Genomic DNA, 27,531 nt, shown 5'->3' on the forward strand with positions numbered 1-27,531 from the left:
TATATCAAATCCACGTAACAATCCCCTAATTCGCTCCAACACTTGAGTGGACCAATAAAATAGTGTCTGGGAGGAGCAGGGGGAGGTGTGCGTCGGTTCGAGCGTGCTGTAGGTGTAAGGACACCATAATTAAAACAAAGTGTACTTGTACTTACGTGATAGAAAATTTAAAAATAAAATGCACTGCCCTGATTTATGAATACTGTAAAAAGAGCCCTTCAGTGTATAATGAACGAATATCTCGCAACCATTATGATATGAATATCATATCTAGGCAGGTTGACATTGATGGGATTGTTTCCCCATTGTTTTAAAAATTGTTTAATTGGCTTGTACATTGAAGCAATAATATCCCAAGGTAGCGTAACGCTCTAGGAAAAGAGTTTGTTTATATACATCAATGCACCTTGTTAAATGTTTCGTCCGTCTTGTTTCACGGAGGTGGTGATCATCAATCTTCCAGCAACCCTCAATGTACGATAACATGGATTCATGAGTCAAACAATTGGATCAAAGCCAATACGCTGCTGATATAGCTTGTTTATCAAAAGTCCTGAAAATGCGTTATGAGGACAAAGGGTAAAAACCGGTGTGTAAATCTACGTAATATAGCCAACGTAGCGCAAATGACCGTTTTGTGCCCATCTAATTTTTCAAGTGAGGTTTTGTCTTACCCCCATGCTAGGTAGGTGGCATAGTTTCAGATGTTTGAGATGTACATGTGTTCTTTGGTTGGGCTTCAGCGAAAAGGCATAGGTTTCCAGGAGTAATGTTTTTCACGTTGATGTGGCCAACGCAACCCCCCCCCCCCCCACACACACACACACACCACACCCATCCACCCCACACCCACCCCCCTTCAGTGTATATACACATGTGAATTATGCACACCAAAGATATTTTTTGTGTTATTTCTTCAGTAAAGAAAACAACACACAATACACATTAGCCACACATGATGTGTATATGAACTGTAGGCTGTATGAAACTTACTTCGAGTTATCTCCCTTTGACCATGCAACTGAAATATTGTCCAAGTCAACGTTAATGACACTGTCAACACCTTTTCAACAATAATAAAATAATATCAAATGCAGGAATCGAACGAATCGACCACATGAAAACATGCTAACAAACAGTGAGGACACCAGGTGTTCTCAAAAGGTGCGCGTATCCTGCTCCGTCGGTAGCACTCGTAACCTTAGTTTACTCACTTATACACTCATCTCTTGATACAAAATCGGCCACATTTCACATGAAAGGAACATACACATGATGAATGTTTCACAACCTTGACGCTCAGGTGTTTCAGTCTGTCGTCCTCCACTGACCTGAAGAAGCATCCAGGCAGAACTTTGTGTCAATCGTCATGTTCTGCTCCACCGGCACAATCCGCCATCCACACAATAACTTGAATGATCAGCGCGGTGTTAAACAACAAACAGAGATGGCTTAATGTCCTCCCACTTGTTCTCGGGGTCGTACAGCATACACTTGTAAAGCTGAGACTCAAGTGTCCTGTAGTGACCGTCCCCTGCTGACATCAGCCGAACAGTCGCGGGCGTCAGCTTTAAATATTTTACCTTTCGTTGTGTCTCTCTACCCAGCAACATTAAACGACTCAGTAAATAAATCCTACAAGACAAAGACAACGTTTGATAGCTGATGCCATCGAATATTGTCTCTACTTGGTGGTCAAGTATTCAGACGTTCAGACACTGTAAACCTAATCACCTAGGTAACCACGCTGGAAGAACACAATATTACTGTAAAATCAACTTTGGTTGACCGTTGGCAGTTTGGATTTGACACAAAGAAGGTGAGATGTCACTATGGTTTACATTGCTATTGAATTACTTAATTACAAATTACTAACTTTTCCCCACTTTTCTTTAGCGATGTTGTCATCATGTCATGGATGCAGATCGAAGGGTGAGTTGTGCTTGCATTTCTCCGATGTCACTGTTATTGGTCTGTACACAAGTTCACACATTTTATAAATATACGTCAGCCCAGAGAATAATCAGTCTCGAGGATCTGCCGAAATAGTTATGAATATTGCATCGATGGACCACTGAGTATCAGTGACGATAGCGAAAAGAACCACACACCCACATAAATTCATGGCATGATACCAAGATCATATCCGGTTGTTTTATTGAGAGTGAAGGTTTCCAGCTACACCCCATCGTGTCAGATTGATGTGAGAGGAAAGCCCAAAGTGATGCAGGGCTAATAAGACATTTACAACTTTGGTGAAACCCGTCAGCAGGCTCTGGTGCTGACAAACATAAAAGCATAATCGGGGTGAATCTGGGAAACAATTCTTCCCAGCGACCTTGACCACCCTTGTCTCTATCTAATTTATGGAACTTTCTTCATAAATGCATTTGACCTGCGTCACATGAAACAGTAACACTAAAGAACTGACCCCATGTACCTGATCTCACCTTCTCAACTAGTTGCCCGGCTACCACGTGTGTTTGTTGTCCTATGTCGATCTGTGACCCATCTGAAATGATTTAGAAAATATACTACTTTCTTTGAAGTATATTGGAATATATTGTTTAAATAATAATAATAGATATATGAGAAAGCTTTTTTGTCCAAACACTGTAAACATACTTTGAGACATATTAAAAAGATGAAGCTTGGCAAAACTGATCATCAAGGTTGACATTAAAGTTTCAAATGTCCTTAAAGTGAAGCACGACACTAGTCTCTGAGAAAATGGCATCACAAGTCAGTATCTCTTGTGTCCGCGACATGATGACTGCCATGAAACGTTTATAAAAGGAATGGATGAGGCGGTTGATGAAGGCCAAAGGCACTTGAGCCCACACTCTGAGGAACGCCTGACGCAGTTCAGCTGCAGTTGTCAGCCTTGGTTGGACGTCATTCAGCCGTCTTTGAATCTCGTCCCACAGGTGCTCAGTGGGATTTAAATCGGGACTTGATCAATGTACAGACCTGCTGTGACACCATTGCTTCTCCCTGGACCGTTTTACTGGAAGACCACAGGGCCGACCCTCTGTGCAAGACCAACTCACCCCACCCCACACCATCTTGGTCGGAACACCCCACGAGTCTCTCTCAACAACACAAGCATCCGAATAACGTTTCCCACTGGCGTCGCCAGACTCTCTCTGTGCCATCTACTGTTGAGATACAGTAACGGCTCTCGTCTGAGAAGAGGACTCTTCCCCACTGCTGGTGGCGCCAATGCTGGTGCTGTGTTGCCCACTGAAGACGGTCCCGGCGATGACGTGGTGTCAGAATGGGTCCTCGGTGTGGCCTGTGACAATGGAGGTGTCTGCTCGTCAATCGTCGACGCAAGATGTCCGCACTAATGTGTCGCTGGTGTGTCCCCGTGGTTTGTCAAGCAGTTTCCGCAGCAGTAACAAAGCGATCTTGTAGATGCTGTTGCACAATCAGACGATCCTGACGTCGGGTGGTGACCCTTGGTCTTCCTCTACGTGGTCGGTCATCTGTAGTGTTGGTGATCTGGTACCGTTCCTGGAGCCTGTATATGGTCCTTACGTGGAATTGAAATGCATTGGCTACTTGCCGGGCGGTGTGTCCAGCTTGCAATCGTCCAAGTGCTTGGTGTCGCTGATTTCTTGTCAATCTTGGCAATGGTAGCACGTGCATCGGGTTACCATGGCTGTTGCCGTAATGCGTTTGGGCGATCGGTTTTATTGTCATCTGTTTGGGGGGTTTTGTCATCAAAATTCATTTTTCCGTACAAGGTAATGTTACATTTTAGAAACTTTGACAAAAATTACCCAAATATTTAAATGACAACTTTTCATGCAATGTTACTTGGAGTTACGTTTCTTTTGCGGTTCAGTATAATAATAATCTCAATGTCAGTGTTGATTTTCTTGATGGTTCTGTACTGCTGGACGGTACAGAAAAGAGTGACATCCAAGCTAAGTGCCCAGATCAAATCGGCCCAGACTCAGTTTTTCAAGGAGAGGCTATCTAGAACGACCACTGCATCGAGTTTATGTGCAGTGTGTTGAAAGGATCAGCAACCCTGCAGAGTCCTCCGCTTGGATGAAGTCGTCTGGCCTGAAAAGTGAAACAGAAGGCTTTTTGTTTGCTGCTCAGGACCAGTCACTTCCCACTTGAAACCATCAATGTGTGGTTTGGCATCAAAATATGAAAATGAAATGTGAATTTGCAATGAATTTAATGAGACTGTCCAACACATTGTCAGCGGATGCCCTGCTTTGGCACAAACACGGTATCTTAAGCGACATGATAGAGTGGCTAGATAATTTTATTACCGTTTTCGCAATGCTTGTCGTTTTGACACAGAGGTCCATGCATGGTACGACCCAGCATATGTAGAGGGCGTCATGGAAAATGAGAAATACAAAATTCTTTGGAATAGGCCCGTATATAGCCTCAGACGTATCCAGGCTAACAAAACCTGATCTTGTCCTTTGTAATAAATCCAATGATCATTTATATCATTGAATTTTCTGTCCCTTCACACAGTAATGTGATTCAGGAAAAACATTGCAAATATGCGGACCTCGCTTTCGATATGCTTGCTTGCCTCTGTGACGCCTGTTTACTTCACTTTCCTCTGTCCCGCCTGCTTGCCTTTGTGACGCATGTTTACCTCACTGTGCTCTGTCACGCCTGCTTGCCTCTTAGAAGCCTGTTTATCTCACTTTCCTCTGTTGCTTGCCTGCTTTCCTCTGTGACGCCTGTTTACCTCACTTTCCCCTGTGACGCATGTTTGCCTCACTTTCCTCTGTGACGCATGTTTGCCTCACTTTCCTCTGTGACGCATGTTTGCCTCACTTTCCTCTGGGACGCATGTTTGCCTCACTTTCCTCTGTGACGCATGTTAACCTCACTTTCCTCTGGGACGCCTGCTTACCTCTTAGACGCCTGTTTATCTCACTTTCTTCTTTGGCTTGCCTGCTTGCCTCTGTGACGCATGTTTGCCTCACTTTCCTCTTGGACACATGTTTGCCTCACTTTCCTCTGTGACGCATGTTTGCCTCACTTTCCTTTTGTGACGCATGTTTGCCTCACTTTCCTCTGTGACGCATGTTTGCCTCACTTTCCTCTGTGATTTGCCTGTTCGACTCTGTGACACCTGGAAAAGGTTTTGTAGCTTTTATTTATCAGTTGATATCACGCCGTTTACATTTCCTGCCCACGAGATAGCCTTGCCGCGATCTGGGGCGAAGTCCGTTTTACCGATCGTTGTCCTAAACCTGCGCAAATGTTTGCCGTTGCGTGTATCAATTAGTAGACAGGAACGTTTATATTTGCGGAGCCTTCTACCAAAACGCTTTCTTTCACAAATATACGCTTGTCCCTATGAATTTCGTTTCACAGAAGACTAACATGCTAACGATTGGCTAAATCCTTTTTATTCAACCGAGTCAACAATTTCTGTCAAGAGTGTTTGGCTTTACAGAAGTAACAAAATCTGCATAAGCCCAAATTATGTTTTGTTAGGAAGTTAGCTGATCTTCATTTCTTATAATTCACCATTTACCTTATCAACCATAGATGAAGTGGTGGTATCCCACAGGCACATTATACATACACAGATTCCCTTCCACTGAAGAGTCAATGGAGGGAACACCAGGGGAGTCCTCGTTAATGTCGATTGCCTCCCTTGGAATACCGTCCACAATTTGTACAGAATCACTTTCTACTGCAACATGTGCATACGTTTCCAAACAAACTTACATCACCTTCATGTTCTGCGTCATTTGCTCGCGTGGATCGCGTATATCTTCATCTTCATAACGTAACATTTCAACCATAAAGTCCTTAAAAAGAGTACACACACACACATACACACACATACACACACACACACACACACACACACACACACACACACACACACACACACGCCAAATAGCCCCTCATAAAACGCCCCCCTACCACCCACCCACCGAAAAAAAAGCGTGAATATTATTAAATGGCCGGCCCTTACGATGAGGGGTACCTTCACGTCTTCCTTTCGTCTGATTGATGAGGAAGAGTGGATGAGGAAGAGTGGAGATGTTTTACTAGGATCACTGGATTAGAAATAAATGTGAGTCTGTAAATACACACGTAGGTAAACTTCAGGAATGGACAGTTCTTGTGTCGTGTGGCTGCGTCGTTATATGCACTCACTCACTCACTCATGAGGAGATCGCCTATCATTACACAATGTGCATGTCCCATCTTCCTATTTGCACAAGAACAAACTAATATTTGGATGATATGTTTTTAATATTTGCTGCTGCAGCTACAGTATTGCTGACTGCAATGTGTGAAGACCATTTCTTGCATCCCCGGCCGAGATGTCTCCGAAATATTACTAAAACTGCGTAAAATCATACTAAAAAAACTCACTCACTGATCCTGCTTTTTCTTTAATGTTTGTATTCAATGATGTGCCTATGGTCTCTTTAGTATCTACACAATGCTCATCTAACTATAGTTTTAATTCACCCCCTGTTGCTGCCCGCTCGTGATATGCCGGTATGAATCAATGAACGAATTTCTTTATTTCCTCCGGAATTAACATCCGAGCAAATGCATGGTGCTAGTACATATATAAATATGAAAGTACAAGATTCGATAGCTACAGTAAATCCAAATTTTCATTAAATGCTGAACCATATGTGTTTTGAAAAAAATATTCGATGCATAGAAGATACTTAGTTCTTATAAGAACTGGAGGTGCAAAAAACTACAAAAATGTTGGAAGATGGAAAAATGTCGAAAAATGTAAAAGAATCTGTCAGAATTGTAATTTGAATGAGTTAGAGGATGAATTCCACATAATAATGAAATGCCTGTTAAAATGATTTGAGAAACCTTTTTGTACCAAAGAAATATTTAAGCAAATGCACATCCAAATGTTTTTTTAATTTAATTAATGATTATGATCCAGCTATAGTAGAAATCTTGTTAAAATTTTGTAAAGCTTCACTTGTAAGGAGAGCATGTATATATGTATATGATAAACCGCAATCACCCTTGATGTATATTTTGTATTTTGTATACTTTGTATACTTTGTATATGGGCCTGAGGCCTCAAGTACAAAAAAGATTGATTGAATATATAGTTATCATCAACGTTATATTTACAAAAGTGAGAAATATTGTGATGTAATTTGGGGATAATCTGGTACATTTTTCAAATTTAAGATATACACATAGAATAGTAATTATATACCACCCCATGTACGTTGGTTCCAGATTGTGCAAGCATATTATTCTCTTCCAGAAGTTCAGTTTAAACATAACTTTCAACATTCCTTTTGTCTATGCGGGTGGAAAAACATTCAATTCGACCATTTATTAAATATTCACAGTGTAGTAGGACATATTTGTCATAATCATAGGCATGCCTTTCACATTCAGAACATTCTCTTGATGTCATGGGTCTGGAGGCTATCTTAAGAGAGTATTGGATGCAATACCTAAGATCAGGATATGTTAATGCTAGTTTCTTCAATACATTTAGTTAAAGATTTGAATGAATGTACCTGTATGTGACAAGATCTTCTATCAGTGGCAGGTTCCACCGAACATTCTCATGAAAGGATATTGCTTAACATACAATTCATCTCCATTCAATTTTGCAATGAACTATTCCAGTACTGATAAAGTTCAAAATGACATGTGGAAGGTTACATTTACAAGGAGTTAATATCATTATGTCACATATGCTAGTGACATTATGAACATTGACTAAAGCTAAACTAAGTATACGCATATAATATGCTTAAATGAAGAGTGGACATTTTAACGTTAAATTTACAAGGAGAAAATATCTTTATGCCACATATGCTAGTGCTAATTTTGACATTATGAACATTGACTAAGACTAAGCTAAGTATGCACATATAATGTTTCATTGCAGTGTAGCATGAGTTGTACAGAATCCTCCGAGGAGTCGTAGCCTGCATTTGTCTACGTATCCTGTTAGTGTTCACATTCCTAGATTCGCTATGGCTGAATCAGTTGATGATGTTGGTCTAGACCTTGAATGGCTCTGGCAAAGTGCTGTTGAGAATTCTCTATCTGAATAGTATCTTTACCATGTATGCCGCTTAGCAGCTCACATGCATAGAAGCTGGTAGAGAGAACCATTCGGTTCCATATTTTAACACATACAATAGGGTGGAGATCATAACTATGTAATCCTACAAACGTGAGTGAGCTTACTGTGCGTCCTGTGTTTTGTCAACGTCGCACTATCATATTTGTACATGCAAGTTTAGTGTTTAGGATGACTCCCCCATATGTCACACTATCACATGTATCCTTGGTAGGAACGCTACCCAGCTGAAATTTGAATGGATTATGTTTCACCTGCGTAAAACCTTACTCCCTCACTCACTTATCCTGCTTTCTCTTTCATGTTTTATTCAACGATGTGCCTATGGTCACTATCTATTCCATGCTCATCTAACTATTGTTTCAATTCACCCGCTGTTGCTGCCAGCTCGTGACATGCCGGTATGTATTTGGATTGATATTGTATTGCTGCTATGCGGCCACAACTGGCCACAATGACTACATTACTAAAATGCCAGTATATATTACATAATTATACGTTTACTCAAGCACGCACGCCTAGACAGGAGATACATGTCATATTCATTATGCACTAATACATGCTACACATATTCCTCCGGTGTTACGCTTCTCTGGACCTTTCTACACCAATGAGTTTAACTTGAGCGTAAGATCTGGAGAGTAAGAGTGGAGAGAAAGAGAGAGAGAGATAGAGATAGAGAGAGAGGGTGGAGAGAGACACACACAGAGAGAGAGACAGACAGACATAGTATATATTAACAGTTATACTGTGATGTTATTAAAGTTCCTTAGTGTTCTAAAAAAATGTTTTTTGCTCTTCTGCAGGAACAGGAAATAACTTTACATCCATCCTTGCCTAAGAAAGTTTGCCATTACTGCATACACAAGTCTTTTCTTTTTCTCAACATACATATATAACTCAGTATGTGTCAGGTTGGAAACACCAGAAGGTCGATCGCTGTAAATGACTACATGATAATAAGTGATATATTTACAACAATTGTAACATCAGGAGGACACGAGTCATGGCTCTGACACTTTGCTAGATTTGTGTTAAAACTAGCAGATGTTACATTCTCCTTCTCAAACTCAGAATCCTGGAAGCTCCTCTCCTTTATGCATGTCCATTTCGTTCAGATACTGACTGAGAGTGTGATCATCATCCTGTAGCGATGCCCCATCGTCTGGAAATTTAAACCTCCCTAAGATGTCGAAGTGCACAATGTAGCAGGGGAGGATGCAGTCATCCTCATAGATGACAATTTCTTTGCCAAACGGATCAACATGGGAGTCGTATCCTGGCTCCTTAGGCGCGCCCAATTTCAAGTTTTCACACTTGAAGATCTGAAAAATCATGCATGCTGAATAGAACACGTAACAATGAAGAGTAAGTATGTCGCTGTTACATTAACTATGCCGTGACTGCATACCTTCTATGGTTGTTAAGAATTAATTTGAATGTATTAGTTTTAAACTTTTTCTTGGATTTAATCATTTATAATTGTTCTCGTTTGTTTTGTAGTTACACTATAACATTGGTTTTTGATATCTTAAGTTGTTTTCCTTTAACGAACATATCCATATTTAAATCTAACCTTTCCTTGAAGAACTTTGCACAACAACAGCTTGCAAGTCTTTTGCATATAATTCATGGAAAATCTTGGGTATTTACTGAAGTAGATGCCATTCCCGTACCACCCAACGTCAGTGACTTCTTCGAAGTAGGGATGATCTGAAAATGTATAGTTTCTGCAAATGTAACTTGGTCCTTTTTAGGAAGAAACCAAATCTCTCATTTCACTTATTCTGTTATGTATATATTTTTCACTAATTACCGCAGGTTAGAGGAATATAATTTGAAAACACTTTAGTGATTTGATAGTTCTGAGTGAGTGAGTTTGGTTTTATGCCGTTTTTAGCAATTTTCAACTAATATTACGGCAGGGCACACATTAACACATTGTACCCATGTTGGGAATCGAAACCGGGTCTTCAGCATGATGAGCGATCGATTTAACCACTAGGCTACCCCACTGCCCATGACGTAGTTATGAGCTGTCGGTATACACTTTGAAGTCACGCATATCTAAATTGTAGGTATTTACTTTTACTTTGTAACGAGTTTAAACTTCCATTCAGGTTGCTCCTATGTATATGAAAGTTCAAACTTCAGTAAGGGGAAGTGAATTCTTAATTTTGACAGATGCTAATTTCTCAGGTCTTATTTGAATGTATAAATGTTTTCTAACATATTCCAAATATTGAAAAATTCAAAAGACGTTTACGTTTACAATAAAAACATATGTCTTCGTCCACTATTTTCCACAACTGATCGCAGTGAACAAACCTGGTTGCCGGAATCCTTCACGACAGATACTTTTAATATTATCTTCGGCAGTTCCATGAAAACCAAGAAGGGGATTCTCAAATCCAGTTTGCTTATTAGCCATCCGTCGTTGCGCTGCTCTGAAAGAACACACACTCAATGTTGTGCCTCTGACTCAATCATGGTCATACATTTACTACATACATGTGAAAAAGGCCAAACCTTTCAAAAGCTACTATGATTCCTTTTCCTCTATGTGTGGCATCGTATTTATACCGTTGAACACATTTATTCGTGCTTACCTAAATTGCTTCACAAGTGCAGGGTTCACCACATATTCGACCTTTGTCAGTTTGAATGTGTGTCTGAAGCATGAAAATAGTGAACGTTACGTTGGTAAAATAAATTGACGGGAAACAGTTCTAATAATAAAAATATATTTAAATGTATTCACAAAGAAACATTTGCTTCCTGCTGCAGATTTACATAAACATAAACATTAAATTTTAGCAAAGTGACGTCACTGGTATTTTGATGTATCTGATGTGTAAGAAAATATACATGGAACATCATCGTCAATCTAGCAGGTGATGTAATTACACATAGACACTGTGTCGGTTTCACATTAGAAGCTAAAGAAATAAAGGCCAGATCAAGAAGAAAACTCTCTAAAACTGATTTTATTTTCATCACAAATACAAGGATTCTCTCACATTTTTGGCGATTTATGTTTTGATCAGTCGCTAACAGTGACGTAAATCTGCCAGCGCGCTTTCACAGTACTGACAAACATTTCATTTTTTCATTAACTAAAAAAATCTCCCTTCAACATAATATATTTTATCTCACCCTCCACACATGTAGTCAGTGACTACCATCAGATAATCACGATATGGCTGAAATATTGCCGATGTGACTTTAAATATTATTTCACTTAACTAACCATCAGATACATCGACTTTGTTCATGTAAATAATAGCAACAAAAGATCCGTGAAGATCTGGGATAGAATAGGTCTTCAGCAACCCATGCTTGCCGTAAAACACGACTATGCTTGTCGTAAGAGGCGACGGACGGGATCGGGTGGCCAGACTCGCTGACTTGGTTGATGCATGTCATCGTATCCCAATTGCGTGGATCGATTATCATGATATCAAAAACTCGATTATTTACAGACCGCCACCATATAGCTGGAATATTGCGGAGTTCGCCTTTATAAAACAAACAAAAAAAGCGACAAAACCAATTTCATATACACAACAAATTTGATAATATGATACAAGTCAAAATAGACAATTGCGTCAAACATTATTTTGGTCACTGACGCGTCAAATTTAGACATGTCGTCAACTTTTTAAAAGCTTTGCTGAGACCTTGAATGTTTTAACCCTGATCAAAGAACTTTTGAGTGAGAGTATTTTTTCACTCCGCTTTTAGCAATAGTCCAGCAATATCACGACGAGGGACCACCAGAAATGGAAAACTACTTTTGAGAAAGAGTCACATGACGCACTTGGAAATCCTCATGGATTGAATTTTTATGCACAGATCTAAATATGAAACAGATGAAGCGTTTCTATTTCAGGTGGGTAAATCAGTGGAAGGGAAATTCCCTTGCAAATCTGAGGTATCAAAGTATCAAAAAGTAAATGATTTTTTGTCGTGTGTGCAAAACAAGAATTCAGGGTCAATTACTTTAAATGAATCCTTATCATCGTATAATAAGAAACCGGTAGTCAATTAAGTTTCCACCTGTCACATCAATGAATCAAGTCAAATTGATTTACTATTTATTCATATAAATACACTGCTGTATGTTTATCAAAAGGGTAATCTATTGCCACCCCAATTGTATTCTATCGGTTACCACCTGGTTACCTGTTGACACTGTCTTTCGATAGGAAGCTGAAGAACTGAGACTCGACCACACTGTAGTGGCTGTACTCTGGTGTGTTGCGAAGAATGGGATTGTTTGTCAGCTCAAAGTACTTGACTGTCGTTCCTTCCAAAGCGGCTTTTTCTCCAGTGACATATGGTGTCTCGCTGAAGGGATGCTGTTAGTTGTATTTATGGAAATATTAGATTAGCTATGCATGGAAGGTAGATATCATAGATTGTGAATATTCGTTCGTCACATATACTCGGAAAACAAGTCAGAAAAAAAGACAATGAAACATTATTCAAATGATTAAACTAGAGTGTAATTTTGCTTGGACATAACGTCATATATAAGTGAATTAGATGATGGCGTCCCAGGGCAAATGGAAGCCACAACATGGAACACTCCTGTCTGGTCACTGATTCAGACCAATACCATGATCACCAAACCATCCCATGAAGCGCTCTTCAACACAACTCTCTACAATCACCAGCGTACACCTCTTACTTTAACTGCTGTGGAAATACAATATCAACTCTCATTTGAGAAACGGATCCTTTTTCCTCTGCCACTTGTGCCAGTTGCGACGTTTCATAGCTCACTGTAGTCTATTTTGACGATGGCAATAATTTGGATGGCAGTAGATGCCCCCAAATGCAAGGCGTCATAAAACTGAGCATGCGCAACATTTCTTGTTGAAGATTTGGAAATTCAAACCCTCCGAAGCTTTTCTCATTGTTATTGATGATTAGAGATAGTTTCTGTGTCATTTAGGAACATGTTAGGTACGTGTAGGAGTGACACGGAACACGTCCATATGTTCTGTTATTGCCCACTTCTTTATTTCAAGCACAGGTTAAGGAAATGGGGTCTTACTTCAGATAGCTAGCAGGGAAAAGTAACTGTGCTTCATATAAGTGAGTGGGTGAGTTGGGTTTTATGCTGCTTTTAACATTATTCCAGTTATATCACAACGTGTCAGCTTAATGGGGGAGGAAAGCCCGAAGTGAGGCAGGTCTCAGCCGTTTTCCACTTCGGTGAAACCCACGAGCACGGGTATGGTGCTGACAAACCTAGAAACATAACCGGGATTCGAACCCACAATCGCCTTAATCGCCCCCTGCTTCATATAAAGTGGTGTAAATGTTATATTATACAGTAAATAATAACGTTATATTTGGTCATTCGTCTGATGGGTGGCACATGGTCCCGTGCACAGCACACCGGTCACAAATCAGGTGGAGTTTAGCAGAGTTGGCTGCAGAGAATAGTTGGATTGATGATCGTGATAAGCAGCTTGACTCCTGAGAGTTTCTAGGGCTCCGATCTTGACCCACACTTAAGGACATGTAGGACATGTGGTGTCACCTTAGTCAAGTGACTTTGTTCCAAATGTGCCTTTGTTCACCCAGCAGTGAATGGGAACCGGGTGTGATGAAGTGGTAATGTCTCACAGGCACATTGGGCGTATATGGGCGTATCGCTGGACGTTGGGGCCACACGTTGAGCTCTGTTGATGCACCAACCGAATATGGTTGTTTTATTGAAGTGACGTCACTCTTAGACTACCGGCCCGGGGAATGTCATGAGTGTTGCCCTGATATAGATAACGTCACCAAAGAGATGATTTTGTGTTTCGAAGAACATTTCTTGTTTCCAGCATACCAACGGCGCGTTGACATTGGTCTTCAGCAAGCCTTGGCATTGCGAAAGCGTTATTAACAGTTAAACAAAACTGTTGTGATGAGCAGATGATAGCAACACAATCACAATGTGCTGTTCACATTTCAAATTCACGTTTGTGAGTATCATGCTCCCAACAAACACATCCGAATTTTGCACCATGGATCAACATGCACGTGCAATTTGTAAATCATGACCATAAAGTCGAGTAGATGTCTCGTGAATTTGTATTTAAAGATGTATTATTATTCAGAATATAGTAATTTTTATTGAAGTTCATACGAAGCACAGTTACATTTTCCGTTGGTAGTAGTTGAATTTATTTTGGCTCTATATTATTTGTTGTCATAATGAAAGGTTATACTTACTTTCTGTCCTAGACCATAGGGATCATTGGTTCCTCTCATTGATGCTCCACCTAAATTATCAGTGCAAGTAAAACTGTCACATCCTGATTTTCACTTGAAACTTAATAATGCCATCTAACTATGGATGTTATACAAAAGGTATCGGGAACTAAGATCAATTTGGCCTCCGTTCACCCAGCAGTGAATGGGATGTGAAATATTAGCCCTTTTTCATGATCATAAGAAATTAATCCAACTATATTATAAGCATGTGTTGATGAATTATTATCAATTAGTGATGATACCAAGTGTAAATGTGTCCTGCACCACCTGGGGATGTAGTGGAGTTTTCTTAGAAGTCATTATGTGAGACACAGGACTTCCGCATTGATAGTATATATAAGAACATTGGGTACAGCACATTTAGGCAAGAAGTAGGCATCCCCAATAGGCATCATTCCGACCTTTTTACTGGACAGTTTCTTTCATGCATATGAATCAGAATTTCTACTCGGATTGGCAAAAAACAAGGATGCTTGGGTTCATTCAGGTATATCAATGATCGTATATCCTTCAACAATTGTCAAATAGCTAATTCCCTTCCACTAATATACCCACCCGAACTAGAAATATAGGTGACCATCGAGGCCGCCTCCCCTGTTTCATATTTTGATCTTTACATAGAGATTCATAGAGACATTCAACTTCCTCTTCATGTCGAGCAATGTTTCCAGCAGCTCCAGCCTTTGGTGTCTACATTTCACATCTTTTGGGGTACAATCGAACGTGCTCTTCCTACGGAAATTTCAAAGAGCCTCATACGACTCTTGCTCAAAAGTTGTTTTATCAAGTTTACAACAGTCAAGGCTTCAGTAAAGCTTGCAACCCGTTTTATGGAGGACATTTCCAAATTGACTCATTAGTGCCAAAAATGGTGTCAATTCCCTATTTTGATTAGAAACTGACTTGAATTTGGATTTGTTGGGGACGTGTGTCACCGGTGGGGCAGAAAATGCCCACCTTGTCGCGAACACCTGATATCATTACTGTCTGATGGTGATTAATAGACTCATGCTTATGATATAGTGGGGAATCATAATTTAGATTACAAGAATTTGTATTTTCTCTGCAAAAGTGTAATTCCAAATATAATATTTGTTACATTTGACACTAAAAGGCATTGTCTATTCATACCTTCCGGTTCTTCGATCTTGCTGACGTGTGCTTCCACAACCTGAACAAAGAAATAGAACAACAATGTTCCGAAGTTCAACTGAATAGTATATGAAGCTAGACAACCTTTACATGAGTATGTGATGGCACCGTACGTACCTTACCTGGTTTAATATGTTAGTGGTGACAGTTATATGAACAGATCACTGAAAATCAGTGATGACACCAGGGGTTCCGAAAAAGGGTAAGCATATCCTGCCTCCCGGTAAAACTGTGATTACATTTTGAAAATGGCATCACGTTTTTTCTACGGGCTTTTTCGAATCTCTTCGAAAAAAATCAAAGGTCAAAATTAATGGGAACACGCCTGCAGTTTCTTATACCTTGTGTTATGTTAAGGGCCATTCATGCCGTACAACTACATAGTACATTATGTTGTATGCAATTAGATGTACAAACTGAACTTGTATAATTTTTTTACGGCATTTTTACGGAGGCGACTTGCATACAACACGAATCGCGATGATTTTATCTGACTGAAAGCTTAAAAAAGTGATTGGAACCCGATGTATTAGTTTTCAGATGCAAATTTACATGTTCTGATGAATGAAGGTTGTTCGAGAATGATGGTCGCGTGGTAATAAGCCAAACTCTGACTCTGGGAATTAATTGTACAATGTTCAATTTTCTATCCCATGCTGTAAAATTAATTACTTTTTATCGTAAACACAAACAGTGCGATGGCCATTTGTTTTTGACATCTTTATGTAAACTGTGAGCGAAATCAACGTGTAAATATCTCGTTTTGATGGCCTGCATGCGTACAACTTGTCGCATGAAAGCGTGTCCCATTTTGCACAAAACACGTCCAACAAGTTGCATACGTTTGGTGTTGGTCCGACCTGCAGGTTATCACGATGCAATGAAGTTCAGTTTCAGTTAATCTGCCTGTTGCCTATCTATGTTAAGCCTGTTGAATTAAAGAATTAGACATGCTTAACTCATATATGGTTCAATGTAGAAGATATGCCCCCTTCCCAAAATATGCACCTTTCTTATGCTTTCGTCTTTTGGGTGAATAACAACGGATACAGTTTCCAGAGAGGTGTTGGGATGGTTGTCTATGAAATTCTTGAATGCTGCCATCATCACCGTGGTTGATATTTCAGGGGGATATTCAGCAAAACCAGTTCCCAGGAGTGGAAAGCTGATTGATTTGAAGCCCTGTTTCCTTGCCTCGTGTAAACAATTTGTGACTATTGCGGCAAAATCCTGTTGAAAAATATATTATATTATACAGTTACTTGTACTTGAGTTACGGATTGATTAGAACATAATTACAAAATAATCAGCGAATACCAAATTGTCAACGCCAGAGAATAAGCAGTCTTGAATATCTTCCCGGATTCAATGGGGCATTAACAGCAATAGAGTGACAAACATTATTTGAAGGGATCACTGTAAATCAATGATAACACCAGGTGTTCGCAAAAAGGGGAAGTATGTCCTGCTCCAGCGGTAGCACCCGCCACTCAACCATTATTTTTTATAAAATGTGAATGCCAGTCAGCAAGGAGGTGTGAAAACTCCTTGTTTGTTTGTTCGTTTAACGCCGCACTCAGCAATATTCCAGCTATATGACGGCGGTCTGTAAATAATCGAGTCTGGACCAGCCAATCCAGTGATTGACATCATGAGCTTCGATCCAAGCAAAGTCAGCGAGCCTGACAACCCGATCCCGTTAGTCGCCTCTTACGACAAGGATGTGTTTTTGAAGACCTATTCTACTCCGGATCTTCACGGGTCGAAAACTCCTTGTAGTCACAGTATGGCATATCATCGCACATCAAAGCATCATTTAAAGCAAAATGTATCTTTACGTGAATTTGTAACAGCATGTACATACAAGTATATACAAAAATTGAGAAATGTACACGCCATAAGCAGTAAATTTACATGACAGGAAAATCGAAATCACCTCTCTCTCGTTGTACAATTTTGTACAGAGGCTGCCATCATTTTCAACTTCTATGCACAGATACAGATAAGACACTGAATATTGTTCTTTGATCTACAACTCTGGTTAATAGATGCAATGAAGGTGATTAATTATACGTAGTCATCTATACATCTAAAACTGTGGTTATTTCTTTGGATTAAATACAATTATAAAACAAATCGATTTGTATACAAACAGAAACAGATTGGCTAGAAGAGGAACACAGAGACAAAAGAGCATGGGAGGTGTAGCAACTCAACTATGATAGTCTCTCTTACATTGCCCATCTTGAAATTGGTAACCCATTTAGTGTAATATGAATATTGCTTTTCACGTTTGTGTATAATATATGTCTAGCTTATAAACAAACAGTATTTGACAGATGCGAATCCGTTGTTCCAGTTAAAAGTTAACTCAATCTCGTCACCGTTTCAATGCCTTATTTGAAAATTACCATGTATTGCCATCTTTCATTCTTTATTATTATTCTCCTCGTAATGCCCAATCTTTACAGCAGGTAGAATTACACTTGGCTGATGACATTGCAAACATGGGTGTCTCTTTATGTATATACAAACACAAGAACACATTAGGAACATTTATGTGAGTGGTGTTTATGATGCAAGGGAATTACCGTCAGTGCTTTCTTGTTCTCCTGTGCCCACACTTCTAGAACGACATGGAATACTTTCTTGCATGCAAGCTTCCCACCTTGTGTCTGTACCAGTGTCCCTGCCTTTACACCCGATGGGTACTGCTGTCTGCACTCGTCTTGGAGAACCTGGCCTCCAGCTTCAAGGAGAGATCCAGACACAGCACCAACGGACAGTTCCAGGTCAGTCTGGGTTGTGTTCACTAGGACATCAGCCTATCAATTGAAGTATGCATATTACTGACTTCACTATTTTCTGTGACCCTCTGTGATATTAATGATAAACCTGTTCAATTATTTATTTACTTTGATGAATTCATGTAGTTCTTTACTGCTTACTGCAAGTTTCCTTCTCTATCTTATTTACCTGGTTAAAATCACCAATGCTTCAATATTGTAACACAAATGGTAGTTTATATAATAAATTCTTACTTACCTTTGACTTAACAAGTAGTCCTGCAATAACCCAGACAGCCAGTCCTGCAGCCAATTGAAATTAGCTGTAATCTTACAGACATCACTCAAGACCAACTATCGATTTTATAAGTCAAAGTTCTTATTTGGGAGTGAGTGAGTGAGTAAGGTTTAACGTCGCTTGAATAGTGTCATTGCGTGCCAGCAAGATGTGGGAGGAGAGTGAATGCAGGTCTTTGACGTTAAATACTTTGGTGACAGCCAAACGAGGTGGCGCTGACCAACGTAGAAATACTCAGATCGAACTTAGGATTCGAACCACGATCATAAGTTTCTAGCACAGCGGCGATCACACGTGCTCCCTCCTATTTGGCGTGTTGTTCCCTTATAAAATGTTTCAACACTGTACACCATAATACAAGTAAGAAAGGTGTCTGTCTTAGACAACAAAGAAACTTATTGATATAAATCAGACTGAGACTTACTTTTATTGTGTGCCGCTCGGCTATTGAAAACTATCTCCGTAAGTTTTGAGTTGTCAAATGTCACCGAAAGTCCCTGTCGCCTTGCTTCAAATTCCTAATAAAAAATATTCATCTGGCATAAGCCTGAATCGTTTCAGATAATATGTGAAATATATGTGATGGGCCTTTTTCACACATTATCTGGATAAGTTGAAAAACAAGTTGAAAAGTGTAAAAAACAACACAATGGCACTCGAGTTTTTGCGAATTTGACATGAGATGAGCACATGAGAATTAGTAACAGTGATAAAAATGATGTCCGATGCAATTCCCTATTCTGACTATATGTGTTCGTGTATTTGCAGGAGAACACTTGACTTGCCTTTGCATTTGTTTGTGGTGGGTGTCACCGGTGGGCCAGGATACGCGTTTACCTTAACGCGAACACCTGGTATCATCACTAATTGATAGTGATACATAAATACACAGCGACAAAAATCTTCTGCTGGCAGAAATTTCTTATTATTTTGGAAATGTTTTACATTTATCTGAAAAAGGGAACGATCCCTAACTTCTTAGTTAGCGCTATAGATTCCTATGAAAAGGTCAAAATAAACTGCCAGACAAAGGAAAATTGGATTTGATCAACAAATTACAAACGATATCAAAACGTAAATAGGCTGAAAATAGTCGCAAACTTATGGTCCAAAACACAACTGTAATACATCACCATCGAATAACCATTTCTTGTTTGTATTAGTTTTAGCCACCTTCAAACATGGGTCTATATTTTCGTCTGACAGGCAGTTTACTCTAAAAAGGAAATGATACATGTGAAATGCCAATTCATACTGTTATGTTGTGTTGATTGTAAGTTGCTGCAATTTGATTGAGGAGCTCATAAAATACGAGGTGTTCTCTTTGCCTATGGTGACACTCCCACGTCCTCTATATCCTCGCATTTCCGTAAACCTACAACAACCCCTGGATTCATTCCTGTGGTTCTGGCGACCTCAAATTACCTGCCATTGACTTTCATTAGCCAATTTACTCTGCTTCGCTAATCAGTCTAATGGACCAATCACAATTCGAGTTTCAAAACAGCCTCATGGTGAGTTGGCGATATCAACAACAACATGGCGGCTAGTCACATTAATTACGACTGAGTTTACCAGAAATTCAACATTGAAAAACTGCCAGTTACAGTTGTTGACAGACTACCTTAATCTCCATCTTCACAAAGTCTCTAGAAGACTGGCGATACGAGGGCGATTCGAGTTCTTCCTTCAATGATTTGACTTGCTACTTATCAACTTGCCCAGTGCGGAAGGAATACCTGTTTCAAGCATTCAAGAACGGAGCACGTGCCTCAATCAAAAGTTTCAACTGTAACAAATATTGGACATTTGTGAGTACACTTATTGGCATTGTAAGGTCTGTTTTAAACCGCTGCTGCCAGATATTGTACTAATTGTATTACCTTTTGTGACTGTAAACCTAATCCTGTGTATTTCAATATATTGCGTTGATTGCTCATTGATCATGTGTGGTTATTAAATTATTCACAATTTAGTTCTGTACGTACCGATTTCTGGGTTAACCTTCACGTTTCAGTTTGGGAATCGAGACGTAACAATACTACTTCGATTCAAATAATCTGTTTAAGTTACTGCAGTTTGTTAATCAATATCAAATAGTGATGATACCAGGAGTTCGCAAAAAGGTGAGCGTATTCTGCCCCAACGGTAGCACCCGTCACAAACACATGCAAAGGCATGTCAATTGTTCACCTGAAAAAAAACACAGAACATACAAGTACAAGTCGTATGATGCTCTTTGAATCTTCCTAGAACTTGCACGCAAATGAGTCTGTTTTACTGACCTCTTATTTCTGGTTCAGGTGGATAATTCAGCGGAAAGGAAACGGCTATTTGACTGTAATTGAACGATATCAGATTATCGATATATCTGAAGCCTAAGTTAAGCTAATATCCTTGTTCTGATTTTGCCAATGTGAGCAGACATTTCGATTCACATGCATAAAGAAACGGATCAGCAAGAAGGGGAATACGGTTGGTGTCCATGAGTTTCCTTAAATTTCCTATTTCACATAGATGTCATCTTTGGGGAAGTCCAGCAGTTCACATATTGTTCTCTATGCATAGTCAACATTTTCAACTTATAAGCTCACCTTTCTCATAAGCTCATTTGATGGGTGTACCACAAGCTTAACTGTTCTAAGAGTAGAATTAGTCTGCAAAAATGCTTCAACTGCAGTGATGATAATGTCAGCAGACCGATTTCCGGGGAATCTGTGAAACCCTGATCCAAGTGCAGGAAAGGCAATGGATGTAAAACCTTGATTGGAAGCCATTTGTAGACACTTGTAGACTACTCTCTCCAGGATCTAAAGAACGGACAATGGTACATCAGTGTTATATTTATATCTTGTCGTGAAGCTTTAGTTGAAGCCAATGACCATATCTGAATAATATAAGATAGTTTCGCGATAAATCGCAAAGAACAATGAAGAACATTCGAACATGCGCCCGCAGCTTGATGACGTCGTAAATTGGACGACTTTGTTTGGAGGGAAGTGTCTAGTAATCGCAATGGCCGAACGGTCGCATCCTCAAGGGGGAGAGATCTGACAATTGTTATTGGGAGAAAAGGTATGGATAATCGACGTTAACATCGATTTAACACACACACACACACACACACACACACACACACACACACACACACACACACACACACCTGTTCGTTACATGGACTTGTTAAACATTGCCTTGGTCGGAGACTATTCAGGTAGACTTCATTATTAAAATACGGGTAAATATTTCTAAAGCTTGTACATTTTATCAACATCCTTTAAAATGTTGATATCTCTAATAAGAAAACATACGACTCGAGGTCGTTGTTTTCTGAACAATAAGACACTGCAGGGAGAATAATCATTTCTTAACTAACATCCGGTTGGCTTGAAATACACCAAAAAAAACCCTGCAAAACAGAATTACATGTTTAATGAAACAGGATAACACAATAAATAATTAAGATACAACAAGCAAATTTCACACAGGATGAGGCACATGTTTCTTACACTACAAACAGTCTTGTAATGTTCTAAGGGACGTCTGTGTCTGTGATGGCACTGTGCCAAAGTCAGTACCGGGTGTTACCACCACGAGCATCGATCACACCTCTGCACCGCCTGGGCATGGACTGTATGAGTCGTCGAATCTGGCGTTGTGGAATCCTTCTCCACTCATCCTGCAATGCATGGTTCAGCTGTTGAAGCGTCTGTGGTTGAGGATGTCGGCGTCGTACAGGTCTGTCTGGCAGATCCCACAAATGTTCAATGGGGTATAGATCAAGCAATTTGGAGGGCCATGGCAGCACAGTAACATTGTTGTGGGCAAGATAATCCATGGTAACACGTGCAGCATGCGGTCTTGTGTTGTCGTGCTGGAAAATCTCTCTTCTGACGTCAATGGCGGGAATAAGGTGACGTTGAAGGATTTCATCACGGTAGCGTACAGCAGTTAAATTTCCCTGCACGTGCACCAGATGTGTCCTACCATTTACGGATATGCCTGCCCACATCATGACACTTCCACCGCCGTATCGGTCGACTTCATGAATACAGTGTCGAGTGTAGCGTTCATATCTCCGTCTGTAGATGCGCATCCTACCATCATGGCGATACAGCATAACCCCGCGACTCATCACTGAACCATATCCTTCTCCAGTGCACTAGGGTCCATGGTCGAACATTTCTGTCCCATTGCAGACGTGCACGACGATGATGTTGCCGCAGGACGGGCGCTGTATATGGTCTCATTGGCCGTATCCCATGCTGTCTTAGACGACTTCTGATTGTTAGCGCTGAGACTCTACGAAAACCAGGAACATTTTAAGCTGTGTATGCCTCACTGACTGTCCGGTTGCGAAGATGCAACACCCAGATGAAGCGGTCCTGCGCACAGTTGTGACCCTGGGTCTTCCACTTCTCGGTCGATCTCTAGTAGAGTTGTGGAGTCTGTAGCGCTGCCACACGTTAAAGTGCCTGGCTGACTTTCTCCAACTTCCAGACGTCCAATGACTCTGTTTCTACAGTCTTCATTCAGTCTTGGCATCATGAGAGTCACGTATACAGAACATCGGAGAGTGATTCGCATCAGCACTGCTAAATTTTTATACCCATCGGTATAAAGGTTAATTAGCCGTGTTTGCACGTGCATCATGCTTACAGCTTTTTCTCCATGCAATTTCTCCCAGTTTGGTTTCAAGATGCTGTATTTTGGCGACAAGTCACCAAATGTTGTGTTCGGGTGCAATAAATTAGTGTAAGGTCAATATTCACAGTTAGCAATGACATTTATATTGAGTTCAAGCCTTCATTTTGATAACAGTCAAGTTCGAAAAACAGATTTCAGCTATGCGTTCCTTTTTTGACCAGTATAGTACCAACTTTGATGTTAATGGATATGTTATTATTTCCTATTAACACGTAGTATGCCTTGTCGTCGTTGTACTGAACACGTAAAATTCTTAGCTGCCTGTATTAGATCTGTGGTAGTAATTATGATATGATGATATCTTACTTATCTATAAAAAAATGCTTATCAATTATCGTTTTAGTTCATGTTTATTCTTTTAACTGTGTCAAGTATATAAGGATATTATGAACATATTCATACCGTTTCAGCTGCATCATTTTTATTCATCCACTGCTTCAACACAACGTGGAACACCTTCTGGCACTGTAGTTTCCCCCCTGTGGTCTCAGCTATGCCGCCGACTTTCAGTCCAGAAGGACATGCTCTGGTCAGCTCCTCCTGCAGCCCCTTCCCTCCTGCCTCCAGGAAGGTGTAGGAGACGGTTCCAGCCAGGAGGTTGACATTAGTCCCGGTTGTGTTCACCAGGACGTCAGCCTGAAACAATGGTTGTAGCACATGCATCAGGTATAACGTCCATGTTTTAAGCTAACATCAGAACCGGTTTGGTCACCAGGACGTCAGCCTGTTGAAGACGACATAGCATATAACCTGTGCATATAGTGCTAACACAGACAGCCAAAGTAAAGGGTATCAGAGATGTACGGGATGCTTGTACTGATTTGTTATCTTGTGTTACAAATATATATCTGTTCGTCGACCATTTGAAGGAGAACACATGACTTGCCATGAAGAAACAGATGTTAAGATCAGCTTTTAAGATAATATTATATCCCCTTATGTATCACTACATGGAAACTAATACAAATGTCTAAATGTTTCTACATTCCAAATTTGTCGCATCAGTGACCAACAAGCAATGATAAAAGCAACTACCCATTTTGACTTGAACAAAACGGGCTTTGTTTTTTTTTAAGGTGAACATTTGACTTTCCATGTGTTTGTGATAAGAAACATGGGGCTGGAAATTGCCACAAATTGACAGTGATTCGTAAACATGTTTATGAAACGTAGTCGGAATCGAACAATGGAGATTTCGTATGATTTTGGAACTTGTTTGTCGCTTTTTCATTATAATAGCAAATGAATCGTTTCATTGGACATTGTTTCGCAGCACCGCCAATATAAACAAAGAAACACGCGTTCATCATGAATTTGTAGGAGATATACTAACATGCTCCTTCGCTATTTCTCCAGTTACAATACATATGGGCTGAGGCACAATCGGCAAACCTGAAACTGGAAGTATTTGTACGGAATCAAAAACACAGAGAAACATGAGCATGTTCACAGAAATATTACAAGCGGTACTTGATATATTTGTTTGTTATTCTATATAGTTTCGTTTACCTTCATATTCTATCATCTGTGCAATGATGATGAATTATATGTTTGCCCATACACAAAAACAGTACATCTGACATTTGATTTCATTGGTGTCAAATGTCTTCTCAGTCAAATCTACTATATTGTGCAGAGTTAAACAATGCAAACTAAGGGAGTTCATACTGTAACTATTTTTGTGAGTTGAAGCGTTCGATCGTTTGTCAAAGCTCCAGGTTTGATTTATGGGTATAATATGTGAAGTATCTTCCTGGTTTCCCATGCCGTGATATTGCTGGAATACTGCGAAACATTTTCAATTCACATTTAAAGAAACATGGTGATTCGCTATCTGACCTCCAACCTGTTTCAAGTTTGATCTATGAATGTGTTCTCCGTTGATAAAAGAAACATATTTCCATGTCGTTTTTTTCTTGTGTGTGTGTGTGTGTGTAAAAAGTATATGGTTTTGTAGCTGGACAGTCTTTGTATTGTATATATGGTAATTAAATATTAAGTCCGCGTCCTAACTATATCTGTTCGGGACTGAGATATGTATGTCTCCTATGTATATCTGAAGGAAGCAGCCTTTCACAAATTCGTTGTATGTCCTTGTATTCTAAATCACAAGTTAATCAAATTGCCTTGTGCTTTTCCCACTGCAGCAAGTCCTGATAGTGCAAAGGGAACTGAAAAAGAAAAAATATATCTATCAAGTTGAAAGGGTAAGGAATTAAATCACATCAAGTAAGAGATAACGTTATATACTGATGAATGCAATTAATAATATAGTGGTATATAGATATATATTATATCAGTATATTATGATATAATTTTAGCTGGATTTTGAAAACAGTTACTGATTACATATTCCTCTAGATTCACTTTATCAGACATATATCATAGATAAAGTTATTAAAAATAGAACATTATAAGTAATAGAAAATATAAATAAAATGTGACAACTTGTTTATTCTTTTGTGTGTGTGTGTGTGTGTGTGTGTGTGTGTGTGTGTGTGTGTGTGTGTGTGTGTGTGTGTGTGTGTGTGTGTGTGTGTGTGTGTGTGTGTGTGTGTGTGTGTGTGTAAAGTATATGGTTTGTAGCTGCTCCTAACAATATCTGTTCGGGACTGAGATATGTATGTCCCCTATGTATATCTGAAGGAAGCATATTTTTACAAATTCTTTGTATGTCATTGTATTCTAAGTCACAAGTTAGTCATATTGCCTAGTGCTTTTCCCACTGCAGCAAGTCCTGGTGGTGCAAAGGGAACTGAAAAAGAAAAAATATATGTATCAAGTTGAAAGGGTAAGGAATTAAATCACGTCAAGTAAGAGATAAAGTTTTATACTGATGAATGCAATTAATAACATACTGGTATATAGATATATATTATATCAGTATATTATGATATAACTTTAGATGGATTTTGAAAACAGTTACTGATTACATATTCCTCTAGATTCACTTTATCAGACATATATCATAGATAAAGTTATTAAAAATAGAACATTATAAGTAATAGAAAATATAAATAAAATGTGACAACTTGTTTATTCTTGTGTGTGTGTGTGTGTGTGTGTGTGTGTGTGTGTGTGTGTGTGTGTGTGTGTGTGTGTGTGTGTGTGTGTGTGTGTGTGTGTGTGTGTGTGTGTGTGTGTGTAGAGTATATGGTTTGTAGCTGCTCCTAACAATATCTGTTCGGGACTGAGATATGTATGTCTCCTATGTATATCTGAAGGAAGCATATTTTTACAAATTCTTTGTATGTCATTGTATTCTAAGTCACAAGTTAGTCATATTGCCTTGTGCTTTTCCCACTGCAGCAAGTCCTGGTAGTGCAAAGGGAACTGAAAAAGAAAAAATATATCTATCAAGTTGAAAGGGTAAGGAATTAAATCACGTCAAGTAAGAGATAAAGTTTTATACTGATGAATGCAATTAATAACATACTGGTATAAAGATATATATTATATCAGTATATTATGAATAAATTTTAGCTGGATTTTGAAAACAGTTACTGATTACATATTCCTCTAGATTCACTTTATCAGACATATATCATAGATAAAGTTATTAAAAATAGAACATTATAAGTAATAGAAAATATAAATAAAATTTGACAACTTGTTTATTCTTGTGTGTGTGTGTGTGTGTGTGTGTGTGTGTGTGTGTGTGTGTGTGTGTGTGTATGTGTCTGTGTGTGTGTGTGTGTCTGTGTCTGTGTGTGTGTCTGTGTGTGTGTGTGTTTATAAAGTATATGGTTTGTAGCTGCTCCTAACAATATCTGTTCGGGACTGAGATATGTATGTCTCCTATGTATATCTGAAGGAAGCATATTTTTACAAATTCTTTGTATGTCATTGTATTCTAAGTCACAAGTTAGTCATATTGCCTTGTGCTTTTCCCACTGCAGCAAGTCCTGGTGGTGCAAAGGGAACTGAAAAAGAAAAAATATATCTATCAAGTTGAAAGGGTAAGGAATTAAATCACGTCAAGTAAGAGATAAAGTTTTATACTGATGAATGCAATTAATAACATACTGGTATATAGATATATATTATATCAGTATATTATGAAATAACTTTAGCTGGATTTTGAAAACAGTTACTGATTACATATTCCTCTAGATTCACTTTATCAGACATATATCATAGATTAAGTTATTAAAAATAGAACATTATAAGTAATAGAAAATATAAATAAAATGTGTCAACTTGTTTAT

The 27,531-nt window shown here is 39.2% G+C and overlaps 1 protein-coding gene across 17 annotated transcripts in view; it reads right to left on the minus strand.

The window, feature by feature from the left end:
• Positions 1-5,382: 5,382 nt before the first annotated feature.
• The window catches only part of LOC124117252 (protein mono-ADP-ribosyltransferase PARP15-like), a 75,031-nt gene continuing 52,882 nt past the window's right edge, over positions 5,383-27,531 (minus strand). For 14 of the 17 annotated variants that reach the window (XM_048383377.1, XM_048383376.1, XM_048383386.1 and 11 more), the window contains 18 exons: positions 27,202-27,246; positions 26,612-26,656; positions 26,034-26,078; positions 25,450-25,494; positions 24,657-24,721; positions 23,726-23,959; positions 21,211-21,426; positions 19,041-19,134; positions 18,578-18,621; positions 18,124-18,357; positions 16,541-16,762; positions 15,512-15,551; positions 14,339-14,388; positions 12,287-12,462; positions 10,711-10,773; positions 10,430-10,548; positions 9,678-9,814; positions 5,383-9,426 (listed from right to left, as the gene is read on the minus strand). In XM_048383377.1, coding sequence (XP_048239334.1) covers positions 9,172-9,426; positions 9,678-9,814; positions 10,430-10,548; positions 10,711-10,773; positions 12,287-12,462; positions 14,339-14,388; positions 15,512-15,551; positions 16,541-16,762; positions 18,124-18,357; positions 18,578-18,621; positions 19,041-19,134; positions 21,211-21,426; positions 23,726-23,959; positions 24,657-24,721; positions 25,450-25,494; positions 26,034-26,078; positions 26,612-26,656; positions 27,202-27,246 — 2,129 coding nt within the window. In that variant the 3' untranslated portion in view covers positions 5,383-9,171. The remainder of the gene's footprint in view (positions 9,427-9,677; positions 9,815-10,429; positions 10,549-10,710; positions 10,774-12,286; positions 12,463-14,338; positions 14,389-15,511; positions 15,552-16,540; positions 16,763-18,123; positions 18,358-18,577; positions 18,622-19,040; positions 19,135-21,210; positions 21,427-23,725; positions 23,960-24,656; positions 24,722-25,449; positions 25,495-26,033; positions 26,079-26,611; positions 26,657-27,201; positions 27,247-27,531) is intronic. The other 3 variants (XM_048383382.1, XM_048383387.1, XM_048383390.1) reach the window with 3 other exon arrangements.

The sequence above is a fragment of the Haliotis rufescens genome, unplaced genomic scaffold (assembly GCF_023055435.1).
Source record: "Haliotis rufescens isolate VD_foot unplaced genomic scaffold, xgHalRufe1.0.p SCAF_48, whole genome shotgun sequence".
Taxonomy (NCBI): Eukaryota; Metazoa; Mollusca; class Gastropoda; order Lepetellida; family Haliotidae; genus Haliotis; species Haliotis rufescens.